This window comes from Euprymna scolopes, chromosome 14, assembly GCF_053919585.1.
Source record: "Euprymna scolopes isolate OS-2025 chromosome 14, ASM5391958v1, whole genome shotgun sequence".
Classification (NCBI taxonomy): Eukaryota; Metazoa; Mollusca; class Cephalopoda; order Sepiida; family Sepiolidae; genus Euprymna; species Euprymna scolopes.
The window spans coordinates 150,870,733-150,895,260 of NC_136495.1; the positions used below are offsets into that span (position 1 = coordinate 150,870,733).

The 24,528-nt window shown below is 33.4% G+C and overlaps 1 protein-coding gene across 7 annotated transcripts in view; it reads right to left on the minus strand.

Moving 5' to 3' along the window:
* The window catches only part of LOC145293292 (tyrosine-protein phosphatase non-receptor type 5-like), a 360,679-nt gene that overhangs the window by 157,039 nt on the left and 179,112 nt on the right, over positions 1-24,528 (minus strand). For all 7 annotated transcript variants that reach the window (XM_080139899.1, XM_080139904.1, XM_080139900.1 and 4 more), the window contains exon 3: positions 22,720-22,887. In XM_080139899.1, coding sequence (XP_079996025.1) covers positions 22,720-22,866 — 147 coding nt within the window. In that variant the 5' untranslated portion in view covers positions 22,867-22,887. The remainder of the gene's footprint in view (positions 1-22,719; positions 22,888-24,528) is intronic.

The following is a 24,528-nucleotide window of genomic DNA, read 5'->3' on the forward strand; positions in this document are numbered from 1 at the left end:
AGTAATTTTCTAACATGGTAGAGGGAACACACATTATATGCAGCAGCCTTGGCAATGTCTTTAATGTATTTGTTCCAATTCATGTTGCCTGCAGATGTTAAACTGAAAAGATTAAATGATGACCTCTCAGGTAGAATGTTATTTGTCAGGACAATCGGTGGTTGAGAAGCGTTATTGTGATTGTTAAAGGAAAGAAGCTCACTCTTAGTAGCATTAAGTGTTACTATTCATTTATGTCTCCATTCCATGATAGACTGAAGATCATTTTCTGATGTTTCAACCATTTTTAGATACAAAACAAACGTTAAAAATGTGTGTTGCAATATTTTTGGACTATAATGGGGTATGATCCCGCACAGTTGGGAGATTCTATTTATAAACGATGCTGCTAAGAACTGATGAATCAAATTAATTCACGTTCTGTTACCAACCAATCAGAAACCAGAATTGCTCCATAAATATTAAACCTTTCTGTAGCAACTTCGCATATGTTTTCTTCATGTCAACACGGGAAGAATCTTTTGCTCTGTGGATTCCAACTCAAGAACTGTCTAACGAGAACCAGTCACCATCAGGACTTGTGTAGAACAACTAACCATCGGAAACTGTTCTGTCTACTGAGAACTAGTCACCTCCAGGACTTGTGTAGAACAACTAACCATCGGAAAATGTTCTGTCTATTGAGAACCGGTCACCTCCAGGACTTGTGTAGAACAACTAACCATCGGAAACTGTTCTGTCTACTGAGAACCGGTCACCTCCAGGACTTGTGTAGAACAACTAACCATAGGAAACTGTTCTGTCTACTGAGAACCGGTCACCTCCAGGACTTGTGTAGAACAACTAACCATAGGAAACTGTTCTGTCTACTGCGAACCGGTCACCTCCAGGACTTGTGTAGAACAACTAACCATCGGAAACTGTTCTGTCTACTGAGAACCGGTCACCTCCAGGACTTGTGTAGAACAACTAACCATAGGAAACTGTTCTGTCTACTGAGAACTAGTCACCTCCAGGACTTGTGTAGAACAACTAACCATCGGAAACTGTTCTGTCTACTGAGAACCGGTCACCTCTAGGACTTGTGTAGAACAACTAACCATCGGAAACTGTTCTGTCTACTGAGAACCGGTCACCTCCAGGACTTGTGTAGAACAACTAACCATCGGAAACTGTTCTGTCTACTGAGAACCGGTCACCTCCAGGACTTGTGTAGAACAACTAACCATAGGAAACTGTTCTGTCTACTGAGAACCGGTCACCTCCAGGACTTGTGTAGAACAACTAACCATAGGAAACTGTTCTGTCTACTGCGAACCGGTCACCTCCAGGACTTGTGTAGAACAACTAACCATAGGAAACTGTTCTGTCTACTGAGAACCGGTCACCTCCAGGACTTGTGTAGAACAACTAACCATTGGAAACTATTCTGTCTACTGAGAACCAGTCACCTCCAAAACTTGGCATATCAACTAGTTTTGTTATATAATACATTTGTTATTTAATGGCAAATCTAGTCATTTTAGTAAAGGCTATGCTTCACGGCAGCTTATGAGTTCAATGTCAACAAATACTACTAGAGCCATCTTATTAAGTAATTAAAGTTTAGTCAATTCTAAACGGTTTAAATCCTCTCATAATATTGTTCATGTGGTACAATATGTAGTGTTAACCTAGGTTCTAACATAACGTGATGAAGAGAAAACAATTCTCAACAAAAGTTGCAGAGGAGGCATGTGTGTTCGTGATGCTGCACGAAACTTAGGAATACGATATTGTTAACGTGGAAAATGGCAAAACAAACTCCCTCCTTGCAAAAGAGAAAACAGTGTCGCGCCAAGTTCTAGAAACTGATGCATAGAAAACTACGGAATAAAGAAACCATAAAACCATGGCTCATTTTATGCCGTGCATCGCAATCCTGTAAAGAAATGTAATACTATGGGCTGTTATCGACCCCTCACCTCACCCACAACACCTGAGCAAAGTAATAACATTTTTTCATTCCATTTATCGTTTTTTTCAATCCTCTTATAATATTCTTCATCTTCATTCATAATCATGCATGATTTGTTTTGTTTTTTACTATCACCATTTGCCAATAATTTATATTTATGTACTGATTTGTAAATACTATTTTTTTATATACTTTTTTTATGTACTGATTTGTAAATACTATTTTTTTTTCAAAGGAGTCACTACTTATCAAGGCCCAAAGTCCACTCGAGGATAAAGGGCTAATGAAGGGTACTTGAATAGTTACAAGTGCCAGAAAATGTTCCATCAATCGCAACAAAGTGTACAGATATTTTGATCCTCTTCATAATGAATCTGTGCATGGCGAAGAATCATCTAACCGTTATGCCAGTTTCAAATGGCAGATAAACTATGCGATATCAAGTATGAACAAATAGCAAACAAATACAACACTTTGATCCTCCCCCTCCAATATGTATCTCATTCTTCTCTTTTGTAATGTTTGAATCGCACAAAAAAAAGTATTTACTTCTTGCCCACTCCAAGAACTGAGTCGGAAAGTGGGATTGAAAAGTCAGCAAACCCGAGGAGGGGTATTCTGACCTGCAAAAAGTGCCTGAGCAGCTCCGTCAGCATTTCTTGGTAAAGGCACTTCAGGCGATTAGCAATAAACTAACTCCTTTCTCAAAGAGTGAAGGTAAAGCCTGGGAGGGTGGACCTCCTAGAACTGCACAGAAATAGTATTACACCACAACTGACAGGGAACATTTCATTACTTTGAATGGCTTAATATCTGCTGCTTTGGGGTGGGGGTAGGCGAGGATGAAAATCCGTAGTTTTTGGATTACAATTGAGTATAATCTTCAGATAATAAAATGTATTTTGTTGTTTAAAACTTCTCTGATGTTCACAATTTCTTTTAGATGTGTAGTCAATTTTGCAAGTTTAAGATATGGAGTTGATATTTCTTGAATCGTTCATGACTGCAGATAATTTTGTTATTTAATATTTTTGAAAAAAAAAAGCAAAAAACAATATTCAGTTTATTATATATCAGCTGAACAGCAAATTCTTAAATAATGGTTTGTATTGTTTTTGCCTGAAGATTGGCTGAAAAATCAAGTAAGAGGGGAATCTATATTATATTTCTCTTAGTCTGTTTCACTTTTTATCAGAAACTACTAGATGATCTGTTAAAATTTTGTATGGACCTTTGTTATGATAAGGTGCAGCGAAATAAGTATTATGGTATCAGTTCAATAAACAGTTAGGGATTGATAGGGGTAAGTATTTAATGCAAATCTGGGCACAAATTTAATCATATTCAAATATCAATTAGGCATGAAGCACTCATTTTAAATCAACGTGTTATAACTTTTCCCCGCTTTTAATGGATTAAAAAAAAGTATAGTTTTTAATAATAGCAATGTTTTCAAGTAAATTCGAATGATACAAGATCCAAATTAGATATTTATAGAAACATGGTTCCCAATTGTGGAGGAGTGATCAAATGAGTGCAGTATTATGGTATCCATTTGATGCCCAGTTAGGCATTTATAGGGATTATTTATAGGGATTAGTATTTAATGCAAAAATGAGCACAAATGTAACTATATTCAACCACCAATTTAGCACGGCACTCATTCTAAGGCTATAACTTTTGTTCATATTTAAAGGACTAAAATGTCTAGTCCTTTTGTGTTAAATTAACATAGAAAATTGAACCCTCTTTAAAAAATTAAACTTATCATCTTTTAAAAATTTGTCTTTTAAATTCTGAGAATTTGGTTTCTGTTACATGAGAAGGAGACAGACCCCAGTAAGTAAAAGAACAAACTAGATAAGTTTGAAAATGATATTTGGAAAAGGATAGAATCGAACCCAGTAGGCAAGTGTTAAAAAGATAACAGATATTCAATTTAGGAATGCAACCGTTTGTTCATTCTTTTAGAAACAATTGGATATTAAATATGTCAGTTAAAAGAATGGACAATCCGAATTTAGAAATAATGATTAACAAAAGAGGTTAAAAACGATACAATTCAATTTAGGAATTTCTTTGTTTATCAAAGGTGTGTCGATACATGTGCAAATCGCACGTGCTATTTGAAGTGTGAGAGAATCACATTGTTGGTCGCGCCTATGACGTCATAAAGAAGGGAATTTCTAATATACTGAGATGGGTTCGAATCAGTTAATGAGAAAGGAAACAGGGTCGGAGAGAGCAGTAAAGACCGAGAATCGAGTTGGTCTATCATGGAGCTGACGCCCCTTCGATGCGAAGAGGGGAAGTGAAGACAATGTGATCGTAAGAGCTTGAGTTCCTGATTTATCAATCATCCGGATGATGGAATAAAGAATCGTAATTTATATTTGTAAACTTGTCATCGTTGTCGTCGTCGTCATTACAACTGAAGCGTAAATGTGTTTTTTCTATCGTCATCTGTAAATGTGCAAACCCCTTCAAGTGTTAATTGTCTGTCCCCTCCTCCGCAATCATCAATAATGTATCTCCCCTCCGATGTAAAAAGAACTGTATAAATATCTCTCACAGTCTCTGTTATAATGTATCCCCTCCTCCAATATAAATGTCATTTCGGTATAAATGTGTCCTCGATATACACACCCGACGATATACACTGCCATATATGTACAAACGAGATAAACACCCTAAAATATATATACACCCCGAGATACGGTTCATAATATACACCCTCACTATTCAATATTTCTTTAATCGATAAAAATCAAACAGTTTTCGTCAAAATAATAAAAATGATGATGGAGGGGCTATTTTATGCTTCCATGAAGTAAACGTATCCAGTTCTTGATTTTAAAAGTCAATATCGCGATCAGATTTATATATTTTGAGGGTTTTTTTTTTTTTTTTTTTTTTCTTAAATTAAAGTGTTTATGATTCACATTCGATAAGAATAAAATTTCATTAACCTTCTCTCCAAAAAAGAAAGAAAAGAAAGAAAACGTAAAAGAAAAGTCTAGCTCTTGGCAGCCATTTTCTAACGTGTTGGTAATTAAAGAAAGAAAACAAACAGTTTATAAAGAAACAAAACACATGTACTGTTCTTTCTAAGGAGTTTAGAAGTTAATTTTAAAAATCCCTGGGGTTAAAATCAGCCAATTTATTTTGTGTATAATGCAAAGAAATGAAAAGGGAAGCAAAAGAATAGAAAATGTCCCTATTTCCGCAGCCAATTTAGAAAAATAATCTTAGAAACCGAAGACAAATAATCACGTAGCTTTAGACTACCTAAAAATGCTGAGATATTTTAAGAGATTTTCTTGGGCGATGGGCATAATTATTATAGTTCCTTTGTTTGAGGAATCGAAAGAATTACAAAGAGTTTTTGATTGGGTTACCACCCAATGTATGACCTAAATAGCAAGAACCCCCCCCCCAAAAAAAAACAAAAACAAAAACATTGTTTACTTAAACGAAAATAATGCAGTTGTATCCAATATGGCTGGAAGTGACCTTTTCATAATTACGTTTGGGTTTTTTATTTGGATTTCAATCTTTAAAGAAACAACAATAACAGAAATGTTATTGTTGTACATACCAATCGAGAAGAATAAGAATGGAGATTTCATTTAATATCACAATAAACAGGTTAGAATTAAAATAATCAAGTTTTTTTTTTTATCCTTTTAGATTCCTACATGAAAATGGCAGTGGTTACAGGCACAGCCTGTCGGCTCACAGGGTTTGAATTCTGCCAAAACTATTGCATCAATTTTAACTCAAACGCATGAGAAAAGTATGAATTCATTGTATTATTTGGATTCTTTGGACTTTTGTTCTCGTTTTGAGTGTTATTTGTAACCTCCTTCTTCAGGTATATCTTATCGAACTCGGGAATCTTTTCAAATGGAACCTTTTATTTAATCTAGTTCTAACAACCATGACTGGATAGACGTCTTAAGTAATTTGCAATTGTATTTTGCCCACACTAAGGATTGAACCATTACCTCCAGAAGAGTGTAACTTTATAACTGAATTTTACCAACTACTTTATCCACTTCAAAGAGGTTACATCGACCGAAACGTTGTGAAAATAACACTCAAGATAAGAACAGTAATTCGAAGAATCCTAATAATACAAATAATCAATCCTCATCTCATGAATTCAGAAACATCCATTCATGTCTCTTCTTCAGCTAATTCTAAAATAGTAGGGAAGACTAGACTCTCAAGGCTTGTTAGAGCAACTAGTCTATAAAAAGGAAAACTCCTTAATAATACTATCTACTCTAACTCATAGTTGAATATAGAGTGTTTGAAAGAAATTTGATAACATTTTGATATTTTTTTCATTTCAGAACTATAAAAGAATTTTATCTTGAGGCATTCCAGTCAATATTCCCAGGTTGTTGGTGCTGAGAATAGAGGGAGACACACCGTTACCCAGAAGTACCCTGATTTCGTTGACCAGCTGCCTGTTTTTATAAGGTTTGTGTATTTGACATAGTTTTGTTACTTTTAAAATTAAAAATAAGCAGGAATAATTTTCACCGATTGAAAAATATTAGCTTGAACATCCACATCATTTAAAACGGGGGATCATTTTACCATTGAAAAATATGAGATTGAACATCCACACCATTTAAAATGGGGATCATTTTACCATTGAAAAATATGAGCTTGAACATCCACATCATTTAAAACGGGGTTCATTTTACCATTGAAAAATATGAGCTTGAACATCCACATCATTTAAAACCGGGATCATTTTACCATTGAAAAATATGAGCTTGAACATCCACATCATTTAAAACCGGGATCATTTTACCATTGAAAAATATTAGCTTGAACGTCCACATCATTTAAAACGGGGATCATTTTACCATTGAAAAATATGAGCTTGAACATCCACATCATTTAAAACCGGGATAATTTTACCATTGAAAATATGAGCTTGAACATCCACACCATTTAAAACGGAGATCATTTTACCATTAAAAAATATTAGCTTGAACATCCACATCATTTAAAACGGGATCATTTTACCATTGAAAAATATTAGCTTGAACATCCACATCATTTAAAACTGGGTTCATTTTACCATTGAAAAATATCCACATCATTTAAAACGGGGATCATTTTACCATTGAAAAATATGAGCTTGAACATCCACATCATTTAAAACGGGGATCATTTTACCATTAAAAAATATTAGCTTGAACATCCACATCATTTAAAACGGGGATCATTTTACCATTGAAAAATATTAGCTTGAACATCCACACCATTTAAAACCGGGATCATTTTACCATTAAAAAATATGAGCTTGAACATCCACGTCATTTAAAACGCGGATCATTTTACCATTGAAAAATATTAGCTTGAACATCCACATTTAAAACGGGGATCATTTTACCATTGAAAAATGCTCAGTTTGCATCTCTATTTAAAAATCCTACGTCCCACGATCGTTTAGAGAGGTTGGAGGTTGGCTGATAGTGCAGTACCTATATATCGGTATCTAGGGACGTTTATAGTGTGTGACTTTGCTGCTTGAGTGAGCTACTTTAATAAACCAATTCCCCATCTTACATATTTGTAAATGTATTTCTAATTTAATATTATGATCACTTTTTCCAAATGAATTTTGTTCTGTTTAATTTTCTGACTGAATGCATTGTTGTTGTTGTTGTTGTAGTTATAATAATAGTAATAGTAGTAGTAGTAGTAGTAGTATACTGGGAATTATGCAGACAACTGAATCTTGACCACCTAGACAAATGGTATAAGCACAAACCGGCATCAGTACTTGAAAATGAAAGTCACAAAATCATATGGGACATGGATATACAAACGGATAAATCCATTCAAGCAAGACAACCACATGTCATACTAGTTAACAAGAAGGAAAAGACCTGTCAGATTGTACATTTTGTTGCTCCAGCATATCAGAGTGAAGATCAAGGAAACGGTGAAGCGGAGCAAATACACTGAACTGGTCAGAGAGCTAAAAGGAATATGGAAGATGAAAAAAGTCAGGATAACACAAATAATAGTAGGAGTGCTAGAAACAATACTGAAAAAATTGGAAAGAGAATGGGAGAGATCGGAATCAGAGGGGTAGCTGATAAGATACAACGGATAACAGTAATGAAAACTGCTGAAATATTAAGGAAAACCCTTGAATGCGGAGATTAATACACATGAACTACAGACACAAACTGGACATGCAGAAAATGCTACAGAGTAAAACACAAAGGAGTATCACAGGGAATCATGAAACTGGAACTTTATAATTGTAAGTTAATCCGCTACCATCTCCCGAATTTTTTTTTTTTTTTTGTGTGTGTGTATGTGTGTGACCAAAATTGACGTCACACCAAATAAGCAAGAGGTGTCAAGGAGGATGGAAAGACTGAGGAGAGAAAGCACTAGCTAGAGCTACACTGGATGAGTGTGAAGAGGACTGGGATTTTGGGGGATGCTTTGTGCCACCAAAATTCCAGTGAAGACCAATAGTCACTGCAGACGATAAATCAATGATAAGCGGCTGTTACGATAATGCAAATCCATCTGCAGTGGTTATCGAAACAGGTGGTGAGTACTGGAAATCTTGGGAGACTTATTGTCACTCAGACTCCAGAGAATGTCACAAGTTGTTCTCAAAGAGAAATCTTTGATGATGGCCTGTGTGACTTCTCCTAGTGAGTAAATAAATAATAATATTAATAATAAGGAAAACCCTTGAATGCAGAGACTAATACACATCTGCTGCAGAGGCAAAAGATGAAGGGTTACATGGAAACAAGAACATAGACGCTGCACCCGCTATCTCATCCCCCCCATTGTCTCATCATCGACCCCCCCACCCCCACAAAAAAGGAGTGATGTCAAATAGCCGAGAAGGGTCAAGGAGGATGGAAAGACCAAGGAGAGAGCCCTGACCAGACCTCTGCTGGACAAGTGCTAAAAGAACTGGGAACTTGGGGAGGCTTATTGCCACTAAAATACTAGTGGAGACCAATGGTCGTTGCCAGCAAGAAATCAATGGAAAGCGGCTGTTGTGATAATGCGATTTTATTTGCAAATGTTATTGAAAGAGGTGGAGAGTATTGGAAATATGAAGAGAGTTGTTGTCACTTAGCTTCCAGGGAACGCCACAGGTTGGTTTCAAGAAGAGATCTTTGATAACCTGTGTGAAAGTTCCTTGTGAGCCAATAATAATAATAATAATAATAATAATAATAATAATAATAATAATAAAATAATAGTCTTGTTGTTATATGATTAGATGTGATGTTATTCCGTCTGGCCAAGCAATGCGTATATAAACCTAAGAATCTATGTTTTATGAATCTGTGATTTTATTTTTATTTGATTAAGTATTTTTCTGCTAGTAACCATATTTCTTTTAGAATCCGTATTGTGAAATATTTTATTTGTATTTTTAATTTCTTTACATTTTTTTGTAGTTATCTTTGTTTTCATTTTTACGGCCTTTTTCTTTCCATTTTGAAATTAGTTCTTCCGGCTTCAAATGATACGTGGGAAAATGTTCAAGACGAAAGTCATTTTGAAAAAAAAAAAAAAAACTTGCAGCAAATCAATATTTCCCCAACAGACAAAACATTCTACAAAACAATGCGAATAAATTCAAAGAATAATATTAACCAATAAACTCATCGATTTGGGTTTTTTTTTTAAATCTTATTTTTATTATTCAATCATCGATGAGTTATAAATATATTTCTTAGAAATGCTGTCATTTTTCAATATTTTTTAAAGAAATTTGTTCAAGTTGTGGTTTAAATTACCTGTATTATCCATTGGTCATTTGTATGATGGGCGTTTTCTAAGATGTCTGTTTAAATTTCAAGCAAAAATATAAGGTATTCTAACAGCAGTTTTACAAAGGTTTATGAATAATGTCTGGCAACATTTGCAGTTATGAAAATACTTCTTTGATGCGATCAGGCATCACTATAAGTTTTTACCATTCGCACGAGCAAAAAAAATGGTCAACAATTTATTATTTTATTTGTTTTCATTATCATTATTATCACTTTATTATAATTATCATTATTTTATGTTTATTATTATCATCATTATTATAATTATTTTCGTTATTATTATCATTTTTATTAATATCATTATTATTTTTAATATGAATATTATTATAATTATCATTACTATTTTTATTTTTATCTTTATAATTATTATTGGAGAAGGTAATGACTGGGAGGATCGCATAATAACAACGAAATTGATAGTACACTACCCTCCTCCCAAATAAAAGAAAATAAAACAGAGGAGGCAATACATAGGGAAGATCAAAAATGAACTTGAAGCAAAGAATCGAAATAAATTTCAGTGCAACAGGAAAAAGGCTTTGACGATGTTGATCTGGCTTTAAATCGAAAACGATGGTATACTTTGACTGTATTGTGTGTCGCAGGACGCAGGAATCAGAAAGCAAGGCATTGCCATAAGAAGTTCTGTCCATTATCGTATCGTATCGGGTGGGTTGCCCGAACCAAATTAACTCTTTCCCTCCACAGATCTCTCTATTCCATGGCCTTAGGAAGATCTTCAAATTGTAAGTCAGTGTCTTCTGTCAATAATTTTGTGTACGTCTGAACAGGTTTTCTTACTTTAGCAGTTCCGTGTTTAGGATCCCACAGTACCACATCACTAACGACCTCATCTTTTCTTCATTAGCAATGTCCAGCATATCGTGTTCTTTCTCTTAATATTAAAGAGATCCTGAGCATCCAACCATACAGGTGGCTAATAGTTAGGTGTGTTTTCAGTTTAAGTTTAACACTGTCCGGATCATTCTAGAGTAAGTTCCATCTCACTTATTTTCAAGTTTTTTTTTTTTTTTACTGATAATCCATGCTGGTGAACCATACAGCAGCACCGCCTCCACTACAGCTATAAAAAATTTATTTTTATATGTTCCGAGAGGGCAGATTTCAACCGGTTAAGTGCACTCCTTTGCATTGGTGTGAGTAAAAATAAATGGTCAACCATATTCGAGTGCTACTTGAGGGCTTCCTTTGAATCAGCTAATTGTTTTTATGGAAATCGCTCCAGACAAGACATAAAGCCACTTAATTTAAGGAACTAATAGAAAAATACCACTTCAAGATCAAAACCAGTCAACCAATAAATATGTGATATTATATATATATATATATATATATATATATACATACATACATACATACATATATACACGCACACACTATATGTACATATATGTATATATATATATATATATATATATATATATATATATATATATGAGTACACCCCTCACATTTCTCCAAATATTTAAGTATATCTCTTCATGGGAGAACATTGACACAATAATTCTTTGGCTCAACTGACCCTGCAGAAGCCGAACGAATTGGGCAACGAGACTCTGCCTTATCCACCATATTCACCAGACCTCTCGCCATTATCACTTTTTCAAGCCGAGATGATGCCGAATCGGCATTCAATGACTTCATCGCTTCCAAAACTCTGTATTTCTATGCTAATGGAATAAATAAACTTGTTTCTCATTGGAAAAAAATGTGTCCATTTGAATGGTTCTTATTTCGATTAATAAAATTTATTATGAAAGGAGTTATGATCTTTGGAATTGGAACATCAAAAAACATTATTTTGCACCAACGTAATACATATAATATATATATATATATATATATATATATATATATATATGCATTATATAATATTATATATTATATGTGTTATATAATATTATGTATTATATTATATATTATATATATATATAATATAATACATAATATTATATAACATATATAATATATAATATTATATAATGCATATATATTATTATATAACACATATAATGTATATTATTATATAGCAAATATAATATATATTATTATATAATACATATAGTATATACTATTATATAATACATATATTATATATTATTATATAAGGCATAATATATATATTATTATATAATACATATAGTGTATATTATTATATAATACATATAGTATATATTATTATATAATACATATAATATTATATAATAGATATAATATATATTATTATATAATACATATAGTATAACCACCTTTCTCCCCCCTCCACCGTTCACTAGAAGCCCAAGGAATGGTCAACAGATCCGGGTAAATCCTAATCTTAGCAGAGACAAATAGGAATATTAAATTAAAACAAACAATAAAAAGAATCTAAGACAGCTGGCCCTTGAAGTTTCAGATGGATCGGCGGGTAACAGACAAGCCACCCTCATACTTGTTTAAGATAACATCTACATAGCTCGTGCTTTACAACCCAATTCCTCACCTTACAAACCCTATCCCCTGACACCAACATAAAATGAATGAATAAAGACACGGTTAATAAGTGAATAAACAAATAGGAAAATAAATAAACTAACAAATTCGCACCCAATCAATCCTGTTCTCAGCACAGCTGAACCGTCACCCCCATGACCCGTTTACAAAAAAAAAAAAAGAAAAAAAAAAGCCGTCTTTTGCTGAAAGTTGATTTTTGGTTTTCATTGAGAATTCTGCTTTCGTAAATAAGCATTGTTGCCTGAAGAGGTCTCTAGTTACTAAATACTAGAAGACCGAAACATGCTCATCACTGTGTAGCAACAAATTGCCGCTTATGTAAAGACAAATTGAATATATATATATATATATATATATATATATATATATATATATATATGTTTATGTGAAAATATTATTACTAAACAATAATTAAACCCCCATTTCTCTCAATCCAAGTACAGAGCATATACAAATAAATGACAAAAGTCTATATTTCAAATTTTATTCCAATTTTAAATGTAGACTCTACATTAAAATTAAAAGAAAACACAATTGCAACTTTACTTCCTACTTTTGCATTTTGTAATCATGTCCATACTCCTTTATTTTGTTTTACAGTTGATTAGTTCCTTATCTTCTGATATGCTAAGGACGGAATAAATTCAAAAATTGACATAATAATTACATGAATGATTCTGTGCTATGAAACAAGTGCTGTCAAGAATAGAACATTTCAACATAGTTAAAAAAAAAATGAAGGGTAAATTGCACATCTTGACATTTGGAATATAGACCTTTGTCATTTATATATAACTAGCATTTCAGCCCGGCGTTGCCCGGGTGTTTGGAGGTGTATGCTGAGCAAAATAAAAAAAAAAGAGTAAATTTTTTTTTAATTTGATCCCTGTTATGACCCCTTAAAATTTATAGTTTCGGGCTCAAATCACTTTATTAAGTTAGATCCAGGTTCAAGGAACCTATATCTAAAATTTCAAGTGTCTAGACCCAAAATTGTCGGAGGAGTTTGGTAGAGTTCTTAAAGGTCAAATCGTTGAAATTTGACCCCTTAACAGCCAAATTTCTGGCTGACACCCGTCACATCGATTTTCCCAAATCTCAGTACCCGGTATTTCAAATTTCGAGTCTATAGACTAAAAATTGACAGAATTATTGCGTAGGGGAATGTACACAGACAGACAGACAGACAGACACGTTCACTTTTATAGATATATAGATATATATAATCTATATAAGTCTCTCTCTCTTTCTATATATATATATATATATATATATATATATATATATATATATAGAGAGAGAGAGAGAGAGAGAGAGAGAGAGAGACTTATATAGATTATAATAAATAAATGTTGTATATATGTATATAACACATGAAATATATATACATATATATAATTTGTTTTCTTTGGTTGTTTTACTTTATGGCATATCAATTACTGAAATAAGTCACGTTCATATTATGTTTTTAATTCAAGTCCTTAATTTCTTTAAATATAAATTCATTGTGTGGATTTCTAAATCATTAATTCTATGCAATAATTTTGAAACATTAAGTTGTGTCTGTGTACTTCGAAAATGTTTGCACCTGTTGGTTTGTCGAATCTTGAAGTTTTGCCGTCTAAGAGTTACTGCTTTCAGGAAGGATATTATCATTTTAGCTTTCTGCAAACAATTACTTTATATTCAAATGTGATCTGATGCAGGAAAGATAATGCATGAACAGGTGCGCATCTCTGCATTGCAAGCATGATGACTCTCTTCATCTCTGCAGTAGTCTTGGGATTGTTTGGATTGACACTATCCTTGCAATAAACGCACTGATAAAAATAGGAACTGGGGGGGGGATGATTGTTCGGTCAGTTTGAAGCCCATTCCTTTAATAACTGACACTTTCAAATGCATAACAGCTCCAGATAAGAGTGTACCTGGAAATAATAAAAACCAAGCAAACTCTTCACACTCCTCAAACTTTATTTAATTTACATCTAAAAGCAAAAATAGGTTTAAGTCTACCAAGACTTATACTAAGATTTTCTGCAAGGATCCATGCCATACAGAGACGTGCAGACAGGGGTGCTAGGGGTACCCAAGCATCTGCCCCTTTTACTCCCGTTTTAAAAGTGCCCTTTACGGAGGAATTTATTATAGACCTATACCCCACTGAAAGTTCTCTGTACATCACTGGTGTCATACACTCTTTTAAAGGTTGAAGGTTAAATCCTTAGTGTAGGCGACACTCAATATACAATTGTGAATTATTCAGAACTTTTACCCAGTCTGGTAGAAACAAGAACACGATATCCACAGGAATTAAATAAAATGTTCAAATTCTGTACAGATTCTCAACAGCAGAAAGATTCCCCGAGTTTGAATAGAATACATCTGAAGAAAGTCGGAGGCTACATCAGCCGAAACGTTGTGAAAATAACATTCAAGATGAGAACTATAGTCCGAATAACCCCCCCAAAAAATCCAAATTATCAATCCTGATTTCACAAATATCACGGCTAGGAGTCCATATGCACGTATCTTTCCCAAGAGAGACAGAAAATGTCAAAGAAAAAGTGTGTGTGTGTGTGTTTAGTGCCGTATTTCTATCAATCCATAAGTTGTATTAAGTTAACTATGACTGCTACAACCAGGTGTGATTAATCATCAAGCAATATAAATACCAAGAAAATAGGAGACACCATTGAGACAACAAGGCAGGCGACATGCAAAGAAGCAATTGTGTTGTATAAAGTCAGTCCAGATCTAATTAAAGAATTTTAAATTAAAATAGTAAACTTTTCAAATATAAATAAAATGGAAAGACTTGGTTCCCATCATGAATTGAAATTATCAGAAAAATATGTTAATTCAATGATGGAATTATTATTTTTGTATGTATTACTTTTTATTAAAATGTTCCCTATGAAAAAAAAATACAAACTTTATATAGAAGAGAGAATCACAATCTTCTAAGTATTCAAAATAATATCTTAATGATTGGACATTATTTTTCCAGTGAATTTAACACGGTTTTATTGCTCCAAAATAACTTTTGTTTATTTAAAACTAAGTTTCAGTAGAAAAAAACTAACATTAAAAGAAAGAACCTACAGCAAATGTATTTTTTTGGCAAAATGTGGTTAAAAGAGTAGACTACTACAACAAATATGGCTAATTTAAATAAATAAAAGCCAGAAATAATTTCTAATTAGTTTCTTGGCACTGATTGGCACAAGCATATAATTTCCCATCAGACCTGCCCAATAAAAAGTCATCTCTCAGGCGAAATGAGCACAGGACAAGAGATTATATAAAAGTTAACACACAATCTAATTTTTTTTTTTTTTACATGGAGGTCACCACTTATCAAGGCCTGAAGGCCACTCAGGGATAAGGGTTATTGCGTGTACAGTAATGAATGAGATAATATTGTAGTAATCATTAGTATTGGGGGTTTTGATAGAGTGTCTTACTTAAGGGGGCAGTTTGTCAGGAGTTTGTTTATGTTGAACTTGAAGACGTCCAAGTTGTAGTCAGGTGGGAAACAGGCAAGCGGCAGAGAGTTCCACTGGCGTGCAGTTCTAAGAAAGAAGCTTTGCTCATGGAATCTACGTTTGGATTTAGGCACTTTTTTGTTCAAGAAATAGTCCTGACAACATCATCCACATTACTCGGACCAATCTTAAACTTTTCTCTTGGGACTCAACAGAACCTCTCACTCCCGAGCCTTCAGTCCGGGGGTTCAACAAAAATTCAACATGGTGACGGTCAACACATGTGGACTTAATGTAACATGGGCACGACTTGAATACCACACATGTACATAAAAAACATCCTGCCTCCATATACGAGGTGTCGCCAATAAGTTTCCAGACTTTTTCGTATCGGCACATTTATTAATAATACACACATGAAACTCTAGTCTCCTTTGAAGTAATCTCCTCTGGCTGCAATGCACTTGTTGCACCATTCCAACAACTTCTGGAAGGCCTCATGAAAGTCCTCTTGTGTGAGCGTGTCAATGACTCTCGTCAAAGCCTCTTTCATCTCCTCAATTGTCTCATAATGACAGCCTCTAAAGTTTTCCTTGAGCTTAGGGAATAACCAAAAGACACAGGGAGCAAAGTCTGGATGAAGGAATTGTTTTGATGCTCATCTTGGTTAAATAGTCTGTGACAAGGAAGGAGTTGTGGACTAATCTTTTCTGAGCACCCGTGGGACAAAGTTTGCACAAATCTTCCACATCTTCAGTTCCTCAAAAATAATTGTGTGTACAGTTCCCACACTGACATCAAATTGTGCAATTATTGTCATTTCAGACACACAACGGTCCTTATCCATCAAATTCTTAATTTGGTCAATCAACTTTAGTGTACTGACTTTCTTACTCCTCCCACACCTCTCATCATCCCTCATAGATTTCCTGCATTCCTTGAATCTCTTATGCCACTCAAAAACTGATGCTCGATTCATGAAAGATGGTCTAGAAACAGTCTAAAGCATTCTATACGTTTTTGTGGCATTTTCAAGTGAAACACAGAATTTTATATTTCTCCTTAAGTGTCCTTACGTTCAGATTACATTTTTGAAATTTACCAGCTGTGAAAAATCAAGCTTTATTAGAGTGTATTCCTATTCCTGTTGTAGCTGTTCTTTTGAACCTAAAATCATAAAAATTGGTCAGTCATGTTGTATGATGTATAATAATAACATACTATTCAATAGTCTGTGACAATTTTACAAAAATAAGTCTGGAAATTTATTGACGGCGCCTCGTATGAACTCTTTTCACTTCTTTACAAATTTGTAACCTTTTTTCTTCATCCATATTTATGGATTTATTCCAGTATTAAAAGTCTTTTTTCATTCTCCTTTTATTACACAGAAATGAAGACAACTCAATAAAAAATTGTTTTAAATATTAGAAATGCACATCGTCTGCTTTTTTTAAAAAAAAATACAAAACTCATTTCACTGCAAATAATTTCTGACCAATCATTAGAATATTACTACGCTTAGAGCATCTTCTTACCTGTCTACAATTACTAACTTGTTTAAAGTGTGTTTTTTTTATTTTAATTTTAATTATGTTTTACAGAAGAGTCACCACTTATCAAGGCCGGAAGGCCACTAGAGGATAAGGGTTAATAAGTGTAAGGTAGTCAGTGCGACAACAGCTCAGCGATAGTTTTCAGTGGTAATCAAGCAGAATTAGACCATTTAAGGGGACGGGATAGCAAGAACTTGTTCACATTGGACTTGAAGATGTCTATATTGTAGTCAGCTGGGAAGCAGGTCAGTGGAGCAGAGTTCCACAGGCGGCAGTTCTAGGAAAGAAGCTTTATTTATAGAAGTTGTGTTTAGATTTGGGCACTGATAGAGAATAGGGGGAATTTTTTGGCAATGGTTGTAGCTTGATGGGTGCTTTTTGCAAAAGTTTTGCATGGGGGATCATTGAATGAAGCTCAGACGAGCACTTGCCGCAAAAATAACAGTAAAGCAGAGACAGGCTCACAACGTCTCTTCTATGGGAAAGAGGTTGCTGTGAGGAGAAAAGGACATCGCCCACTAGGTTTTGACTCTCTCAAGACATGATAGGGTAGTCCGGGCAGCTCCTCTCCAGATGTGTTTTTCTCACTCTCCATATAATTCTTACTTTGGAATGCAAGAGAACAAAAGACGAAATGGTTCACTTCCTCACTCATAGAATTAAAAACAGTTGACTAACATTTAGGTGACTCAAGAAGTTTTCAATGAGGTTTAAAGGTTTCTTATAGTGAAGAGTTCAGCATTGCACCATCCGCACTGTACATTTAAAAACTAATATTAACGTAGGGATGTGGGTGGGTGAGCAAGAAAATATAAATTGGAGAGAAAAAATATTGACATTTTTTAAAAAGTCACATTCCATTAACTTGTCTCCTCGTTCTTTTGTAAAGCACTTTTCTTTGAAACGTGAAGAGACAGAAACCATTCTTATGAAAATAATCGTTACGGAACAATATAACTTTTTGATTTTTTTTTTTTTTTTTTTTTTTTTTTTGAAAACCGATTAATTTTTGCCGCTGTACAACGTATGTAAAAGTAATTTTAATCCTGAGAAAAGATTATTATTATTGTTAATAATAATAATAATAATAATAATAATAATAATAATAATAATAATAATAAAAAACAAAAAAAAAACCCTTGAATGCGGAAACTAACATACAGGAGCAACAAGCGCGGGCAAACAGACAAACTGCTGCAAAGGCAAAACATGAAGCACTCCATGGAACCAAGAACACTGAAGCCGCATATCTATAAGTTCTCTAACCCCCCCATCCTCCCATTACCACATCACTGCTCCTCCTTCCCCCCAAAAAGAGTTAGACCAAATAACCAAGTAGAGTCAAGGAGGAAGGAAAGACCCAAGAATTGACCAGATCTCTGTCAGATAAGTGCGAAGAGAACTGGGACCTTGAGGAGGCTTATTGTCACTCATATTCCAGTGAAGACCAACAGCCGCTGCCAACGAGAAATCAATGGCAAGCAGCCTCCAGGGAACACCACAGGCTGTTTTCAAAGAGAGATATTTGATGACCTGTGTAAAAACTCCTTATGAGCCAATAATAATAATATGCCTCAAATAAAACACACATGCAGTGTGAAGGCACTAGTCCCTGCTGAAATAGTCATGCAAGATCAAGTAGGATATGAAGATCGAGGAAAGAGAGAGCACTAACCAGACCATTGAAAGGGTGCAGAGAGTACTAGGACTTTGAGGTTTATTGCTATCAGAATCTTAGAAAAGACCAACGGTTGTTGCCAGTGAATAAACAAGTTTTCGGATAATGAAAAATCAATTGCAAATGTTATCAAAATAGATGGAAAGTATTGGAAATCTAAGGAGAATTGCTGTTACCTAGACTTCAAGGAATACCACTGGTTTTTGTCAGTGATGACTTGTGTGAGAAATCCTAGTGAGCTGTTGATAATAATAACAAATACTTTAAGATTGAAATATAACAATAACGATGTTACAAAAAAATTTCCTCAGAGTATATAGGTGCAGAGATAGTAGATTTAACTGTGAGAGTGAAAATTACTCCGACTTCCTTTATATATATATATATATATATATATATACACTCCTATAAATTCGTGTTTCTTCTGTGTGTATCGATACTCATATTAAAACCCTTTTTTTCTCCTTATTTAAAAAGAAAATACAACTTTGTTATATATCGGTTTTGGAATTCCAGTCACTAGCAAAAGATCTAGCTAATTTGCATATTCTGTTAAACATTCATTTCAATTAATTCCCTATTAGTTTTTTTTTTTCGTTTTTTTTTTATGGAATGATCATCTTTAGATTATTATTCATTTTAATTAATTCCCTATTAGTTTTTTCGGTTTTCTTCATGGGATGATCATCTTTAGTTAACTATTACGTGTAATTATATTCATGCAGATATTCTACATGATTTATACTTGCATAATATTTGCGTAAAAAGGTTACAGCAAACACAAAATTGTTTCAATACATATTTATGTATACGTATATAATTTTGTTGCATCTATAAAAGTGAAAGTGTCTGTCTGTGTGTTTGTGTACATTTCCCTACGCAATACCTCTGTGAATTTAAAGTCTACACACTCGAAATTTGATATACAGGGTACTGAGATTTGGGAAAATCGTTGTGATCGGTTTTCTGCCAAAAAGCTGGCTGTTAAGGACTCAAAGTTCAACGATTTGACTTTTGAGAACTCTACCAAACTTCTCCGACTATTTGGGGTCTAAACACTTGAAGTCTTAGATATAAGTTCCTTGGACAGGGATCTAACTTAATAACTTGATTTTATCCCACAACAATAAACGTTAAAGGGTCATAATAGGGGTCAAAGTTTAAAAAAGTGACCGTTTTTTTTGCTCAACATACACCTCCAAACACCCTGGCAACGCCGGGCTGAAATGCTAGTATATATATATATATATATATATATATATATATATATATATATATATATATACGAGTAATTATAAACAAATACCGAGCACGACTGAATATAAAAAAAAATGATAAAAGCAACTAAAAATAAAATCTGTTTTTTAAAGTATGAATTATTTTAACAGGAGCACATTTTTTATCAACCTGTTTATAAAGCTGTTTATAAAGCTATCCCGGTCAGAAAATAAGGAAAATTTCGAATTTATTTATATGTAAGAGTCTTGCCCAATAAATCAATTTTTGAGATGTTTGATGCATCTTAAAAATGCTTTTTCAAATATTAACATTGCAGATTGACCAACGGAGCCACTTAGAGGGACGTTTGGATCTAAAAATTGGTCTAAAATTTAATTTCCTAGACGATTTTCCTACTGTCTGCAATTTTAAAAGTATCATAATTATGGAAATATTTTTTCCAAAGATTAAAGAAAATCAATTTATGGACATTTAGAACATCAATTTGTATTACTCTAGATGAAATATTCATTTAAAAGTTATAATTACGGATTAAAAGAGAATTATGTAGGAAATTACTTTGCTTTAATTATTTTGTTATAAAATTCTTTGACTAAAAAGTCTCTAATAGCTAGAATAATGAGTATGTCCCCGTTTATCATTCTCTCTCTGAATGTGTGTGTGTGTGTATATATATATATATATATATATATATATATATATATATATAGCTTTAAGTAAAAGAGAAAAGATAAAGATCAATTCCACAAAAGGAGACTAATCCGGATAATGCCAAGCTCAACAATAATTATTGGAGCTTATACAATAGGACAACAAGAGAATGAAATGAAGACACAAAACTATATATAGTCCCCTCTATCCCTTAAATTTTGCCTGTATTCCATTATTCAATAAATGATCCATTCTATATCTTCCTATATATAGTTTTGTGTCTTCATTTCATTCTCTTGTTGTCCTATTATATATATATATATATATATATATGTGTGTGTGTGTGTGTGTGTTTATGCTTTTTCAACTATATTTGACCCTTTTATTCATACCAATCCTTTTATTTATGAAACTCGATGTATGTTAAATTTAACTAAAGAGCATATACAAATGGATGACAAAACAGCTATATTCCATATTCCAATATTTTATTTCAGCTTACAATTTATTTCTGTCCATAATTTTTACAGCACCTGTTTCACCGCACAGAAACAATCAGTTATTATTAGTTCAATCTTGAATTTTATCCAAAAAAATTGGAATTTTAAAACTTTATATATATATGTATGTATGTGTGTGTGTGTGTTTTCAGTTGTTTATTTGTGTGTAAAACGGTCACCGTTACACTGAACTGTTTTCAATTTTGGCAAAAAAAAAAAAAATTAATAAAGACTTAGTCATTAGAAAATTAAAATACCGTTATATATATATATATATATATATATATATATATATATATATATGTGGCATAATCACCTTGACACACAGATTCTCATCAGATCACTAAAGTTAAGATATGTTGAGCCTGGCCAGTACCAGATGGGTGACCATTTGAGAAGACTAGGCACTGTATACATACCGCCGAATCATAGAAATTTCGAGTTTGGTATCTGGGGGCGCTTTTAACTCACTGGGGGAGACGTACCCCTAAATCAAGAGGGAAAGCAACGAGAAACTACTACCTTACTTGCCTTCTCGTGATCACTATGGCCCTACAATTTGAAGAGTTATCGTCACAGATCCTGTTAAAAACAGCAGGGCTGCTGATGATGATAATGATAATATATCAGCTAGTTTTATCCACACACACACACACACACACACACACACACACACACACACACACACACACAAACAAACACAATTTATTTATGAAATGCTGTTGGTCATTCATGCTTGAAACTTGGTGGACAAGTCAGTCATATATTGAAATTTACTTGTACCAAATATGGTTTGATTACAGAAAGGCTAGTGAATTTTATTAGCGATTCCATGGATGGCATTTTATCTATGAGTAGGGGGGTTGTCTGACTTGTATTATATACATAACAATTGTATTATAATAAACATATTATAATAAACATATTATAATAAACATATCAAATTTAAATACTCCAGATAATTTAACAGGTTATTGTAAATAACTAAATCTTCTCTCATGTACCAATATTAAACAATTAGTCTCTATGGAAAATCGGTAAGAAATAGTTGTAGGTTTAGCAGGTTTTTGCTAAATAACCACCAGAAGTTATTGATATGCATATAATATTGTTTTTTCTAGCGGACCTAATTCATAATCTATTCAGTCTATTTTGGCATCTAATAAAGTAATTCCACTCGTGCTTTGGATCCTTCTGGTTCCTTGTCGGCTGTTTTGCAATCATATCCAGTGCAGAGAGAGAGAGCAAAAGACAAGCAGGCAAAGCAGAAATGGAAAAGAACTTACTGCAGGTTGAAGTGATTCGATCTGCAATTGAGGAATTTGCGTTTGAACGTTTGACAAAAGATTGTTTGAAGCCAAGATGGTGCTGGCTTTCAGAAAGTCCCCCAGCTTAAATGGTGCACTGCTTCTTCCTGGCTTGGTGAAGAACATCTCAACAGAATTCCCCTTCAGCTGTAAAACAAAAAGACAAAAAGAGAAAACAAAATGAAATTAAAATATGAAAAACATAAATAGATTGGGTCTCTTCATTTGGAAACAGATTTAATCATCAGCTATGTTTTTGTTTTTTATCATTATTACTGAAAAAACAAGTGAAGCATACATGGTCCTCCGTAAGTGCAAAAAATGACTAGGTTCAGCATTCCCCGACCCCATTTAGCCCCAAAAAGTCCCCAGTGGACATCAAATCTTGGTGAAAATTAACAAACGGTGCAGTTTTAGGCCTTAACATATGTAAATTTGAGTTCTACACCATGAAAAAAAAAAAAAAAGAAATGACTAAGTCTATCATTTACCCCCCCCCCATGTAGACTCAAAAGTTCCCAAGGCCTTTACATATTTAAATTTTAAATTTGAATTTAGCACCATGCAAAACTGCTAAATAGACATACACAGAAAATTTTGGACAAATATGGTAAAATAGTCCCAAAAATGGAGTGTTTTTATTATCCCTAAAAGAGCCCCTGGGGCACACCCAAGAGTTATCGCAAAGTATAGACAAACAAAATTATATAGAAATCAGTTAGTTAGAACTTTTCAGAAAGTTTTATAAAAATCCAAGGTATCAATTTTTTTTTAATAAGCACAAAAGTGTCAATTTTAGCCATTTTAACCCTAAAGGCAACTGGAGTTTTCCCAGAAAATCCGTTCTGTTACTTTTTTTTACTCATATCATGTTTAATGTTTGTGCAAAATTTCAAAAAAATTCCAAGACGTAGTTATTGAGAAAAGTGCGAACGGACGAACGGGCAAGGGTGAATTTACAGGTCCACCCTCCTTTGGTGGGGGGGGGAGACCAACAACTGATATTTTTCGTAAGATATTAAAAATCTCTCTTTTAATCTGACAGTGAAATTTATAGTTTCAGAGTTTCCTATTTGAACAACGATTGAGTATCTTTGAAGCAGATGTAACTTTTAAAAGTTTTATAATGTCAACTAAAAAGAAGACTCCTGATTGTCCGACATTATACGACCCCCCCCCCAAAAAAAACAAAAAACAAAACAAAAAAAAAACTGTATGTCCTTTTGCGACAACCAGCCGAAAGCAACATATTAACATTTTCTATTTTATCTATTTTTTTTACATTTTAGAATATTCAATTTGAGAGCAGAAGCTATACACAGCATTGATGGAGTGGGATGAGACGTAAGTAATGTGACATTAATTGAAATAATTTTTTGAAAATTTATAATCTTCAATCTTCTTAAAAAACCCCACCCCATCCCGAGAATGAATGTTCACTACTTATGCAAATTTATTTTATCATTAGTAACATTTCTAGTCTTATATTATTAAAGTTATGAATAAAATGAAATAAAGCAAAACATTATATTTCCTTTTTATAAATGTTAGGCCTAAACTTAGACCCCTATTATAATATAGTACTTCCTTTGATCAAAATGAAATCCCAGTAGAACCCCGGGATACAGCATTAAAAAGTAGTAACAAAATACAGTACATTATATAATACACATGTATAATTATCATAAATATCATTATAAATAACACCGTATAGCGGGGCAAATACCGTAATAAGGGATCAGAAAAACATCGTATTCCACATCGTAACCTGACAAAAAGTATCTCGGT